The sequence below is a fragment of the Belonocnema kinseyi genome, chromosome 6 (assembly GCF_010883055.1).
Source record: "Belonocnema kinseyi isolate 2016_QV_RU_SX_M_011 chromosome 6, B_treatae_v1, whole genome shotgun sequence".
NCBI lineage: Eukaryota > Metazoa > Arthropoda > Insecta > Hymenoptera > Cynipidae > Belonocnema > Belonocnema kinseyi.
The window spans coordinates 16,753,169-16,757,151 of NC_046662.1; the positions used below are offsets into that span (position 1 = coordinate 16,753,169).

Sequence of the window (3,983 nt, forward strand, 5' to 3'; positions counted from 1 at the left end):
TTCGAAAACTGATTTTCAAGCCATCAGGGGCCAACTCGAGCGGCCTGAAGCGGCCAGGCAAATTTTATGCGTGGTTATAGAATCCGGAGTCTCAATTGTTCTTCCAGTGTTGCTTTTAAACCACAATCTTCCGAACTATAAACGTAGGCCTGAACTGTGAGTCCTTTATAAAATGGCACAGGTGGTTTCAAATTCTTCGGATTCCGTAATTTATCTTTCTAAAATCAGATATTTAAGAAATGGGAACTTTCTAGGAACCCCAATAATTTTTTTTTACAAATTAATACCGGATATTGGATTCCTTTTTCGGTGATGATAAACTCATTTTCCAATTCTTTGGATTTTTCAAAGAGTGACAATGTTTCTTTCTCGTAAAGATGTTTTTCGCTCATGTTGATAAATTTGCAAGTGACGCAAATAGTTATTTTTGAAGATTCAGAACCAGTAAATACAGTTAGCAAAAATGTTTGCGTCGTTAATGGCGGTATCCTTCCGTTCGAGGGTTCAACTTTTGCTTCAATTATTTCTGATATTTTGTACCTATAATAAATTCAAACATTTATTATATAAATAAATATGTATCAAAAATAAATTTAATAGGGGTTCTTTCAAAAATACGGGGGGGGGGCAGGTTTTTTGAGGGGGAAATGACAATGGATTTATTTTTTGATAGGAAATTTTACAAATTTATAGACAAAAATCTTCCACTTTAACAAATTTTTAATTTTAGATTTTAATTGTTTGAAATCGAAGATTTTAGATAAAAAACATTTTTAGTTGATCAACTGTGAATATAAATTAATAATGATTTTTGAAAATCAGTTAACAATTTTAGGATTTCCAGTTTCTAACGTTAAAAATTATGTAAACCATTCAATTTAAAAAATGTTAATTAAGAGAAATAAGAATTACTTAATATTTAGAAATATCTTACTGTTTATTTAAAATCAGTCATTTTAGTTAAATGTTAAAAACCAAATTTTGAACGTTACATTTTAATTGGTTTATTTAAAAAAAAAGTTTATTTGCAAGTCAAATTTTTAAACTTTGATGTATAAATAGCAGTTGAATACATATTATTCTTTTAAAAAATCAAGGAAATTGAAGAAATATTTAGAAGTTTCAAAAAAATTCAAATTCAATTAAAAATGTGATATTATTTGAAATAATTTAAATAAAGTGTCTACTTGTACCTACAAAATCCGGTTATTTGTAATAAAATTTCGGTGGAAATAACCCACGGTTTAATTTAAAACAAAATATAGATTTTGGCAGATTTCAAACAACAAAATTTTAAGTTTTTTAAGAATTTGGAATCGTTTGAGAAGATTAAAAAACATTTCCTATGAAAATTGAAAATGATTTTCTTTTGAAAAGATAATTTTGAGTGATTATTCAAAAATATTTAGAAATATTTACAAAATTATCAAAAAAATGTGGAAGATTTTAAGGAAATATTTTTAATTTGACAGAATTAAAAAAAATTTTTTTTTTTAAATTTGATTCAGTTTAAAGAATGTTTAAAAGTTCTGAAACAATTTCAAATATAATAAAAACTTTGAAAAAAATGTAAACAAAATGCAGATATTTCAATATTTTCGAAAAAGATTTGGAAGAATTTTCAGGATTTTTTAACCATTTAAAATGTAAATAATTTAACTTTTAATTTAAGTCTTCATTCTATAAAAAAAAATTTAATCGTTCAACTCTTAATGTTTTTGGCTTAAAATTGCTTTAAATGACTTTAGAGCATTGGAAATCTTAACGTGGATTTATATTTTTGGAACTGAATCTGAATCTTTGAACTCTACAATTTATAAAAGTTAAAAAATTTATTTTGTTGTTTAACTCCATTTAGTTAAACATTATTCAGTTTGAAAGTGTCATTAGCTTCCATTTTATACGTGTAAATTATTGAGTATTTGAATAAGATTTAAATCCAAAATTAGTGAATGAAAAAACTTTTAAACTTCAATTTCAAAAGTTTGAAATTCAAGAATTTCACTTTGAGTGCTTTCATTTGCAGCTCAGTTTTTATTCATTCAAATGTAAAAATTGTAAGCTTTAGTGTTCGATTTTAAAAATTTCATTGACCGGGAATTTTTTTCTTGGATTAAAACGGCCAGCCTAAATCGTCTATTATTCATGTTCTTCGCATAATCTGGATAAAGTTTGTCGCTACATTTATTAATTCAAGTTTATTTAAACTTAAATTCATTAAAACTTACACGAAATAGTGAAATAATTGTTGTTTTTTTTAAAACCCTTTCTGACAAAAATGTGTTTTTTCACTGTATAATATGGAAATTCTATCTAAAACTATTTGTTTTTTGTTACGAAGATTTGTTTTTAGTATTCAATCATTTTTTTATACTTCACTCACCTATCGTAAATACATTTTTATGCAAAAAATAATGTAAAACCTTAAAATTGTACCTACTTTTTCTAGTTCTTGTTTTCGACGCCAGGCGGCGAAATGGTAGACCACCATTCCCAATTTGGTTGAAGATTTAACTATCTTGTCGAAAAATCGTATTTTTGGTTAAAAATTAATTTTCCTAACTAAAAATTTAACTAATCCATTTTTAGTTAAAAGTTAGACTCTTTTGAAGATTGGAAGTTGAATTACTTTGTTGAAAATTCGTCTTTTTTGTTTAAAAATTAATTTTGTTTAAATTGTGAATTCTCACTTGTTCGATTTTTGATTGAAAATTTATCGTTTTATAGATTTAAATTGAACTAATTATTTGAAAAATGATGTATTATGTTTTAAATTCGTATTTATTGGTAAAAAATTAATGGTCTTGATTGAAATTCAACTACTTTCTTTGTTAAGAATTAATTTTTTTAACTGCCAATTTTATTATTCTTAATGTAACTATTAATTGTAATTCGTCAAAAATTCGTCGTTTACTGGCGGAAAATTAATATTCTTGCTTACTAACCATTTTTAGTTAAAAATTCAAGAATTAGGTTGAAAATTTAATTATATTCTTGAAAAATCTGTTTAAAAGTCACCTTTTTTGTTCGAAAATTTAACTACTTTCTTGTAAATGCTTCTGCTGATAAAGAAAATTAATCTTTTTGGAAATAATAATTCACATTTATGAGTAGAAAATTAATATTATTGATGGAAAATTCAACTCCTTACTTTGTTAACCATTTTTTTATTCATAATTTTAGTTCAAAATTCATCTCTTTGATTGACAATTGAACCATTTTGTTAAAAACGTTGTTTCTCTATTATTGAACATTAATGTTTTTATTGAAAATTTATCTTTTTGATTTTTGATTGAAAATTCGTTGTTTTTCGGTAGAAAATTAGTCTTCTTGGTTATAAACTTTTCTGTTTTGTTCGAAAAATCAACTACTTGGTTGCGAGTTAAACTAGTTTGTTAAAAATCCTTTTTATTGGTTGAAAACTTAACGATTTTGTTGATAAACTATTTTTTAATGGAAAATTATTTCGTTACTTGAAAATTGAATTATTCAATTTTTTTCTTAAAATTGTAGAATTTGTTTAAAATTTTATACATTTTGTTGTGAATTCCTCTGTTTTTAATTTAACTGTTTTATATATTATTTATTTCGTTGAGATTCAATTTTTTTTTATATTGAAATTTCTACTACTTGGTGTCAAGTTGCATTTTCTTTAAATTGATTTTTGTTTGTTTTGTCATTTGAATTGATAATTCAACTATTTTGTAGAAAATTTAATAATTGTGTTATAAATTTAACTATTTTGTTGAAAATTTAATAGTTTTGTTGAAACTTTAGCTCTTTCATTGAACATTCGGCTTATTTTTGGATCCTCTCTTTGTGATGAACATGCAACTATTTGGTTGAAATTTAACTTTTTTGTTCAAAATTTTAAATTTTTTTGGGCTTCTCATATGTTATAACAACACACATTTGAAACTTGAGGTAATAGAAATCAATGACAACTATATCTTTGTAAAAATCGCGTATGAATGTATTGTTTT

General features: G+C 24.3%; 1 protein-coding gene across 1 annotated transcript in view; it reads right to left on the minus strand.

The window, feature by feature from the left end:
• LOC117175276 (cilia- and flagella-associated protein 65-like) overlaps positions 1-3,983 on the minus strand; it is a 43,394-nt gene that overhangs the window by 4,166 nt on the left and 35,245 nt on the right. The window contains exons 15-16 of the mRNA XM_033364985.1: positions 288-540; positions 137-218 (exon numbers count right to left, since the gene is read on the minus strand). Of these exons, the coding sequence (XP_033220876.1) occupies positions 137-218; positions 288-540 (335 nt within the window). The remainder of the gene's footprint in view (positions 1-136; positions 219-287; positions 541-3,983) is intronic.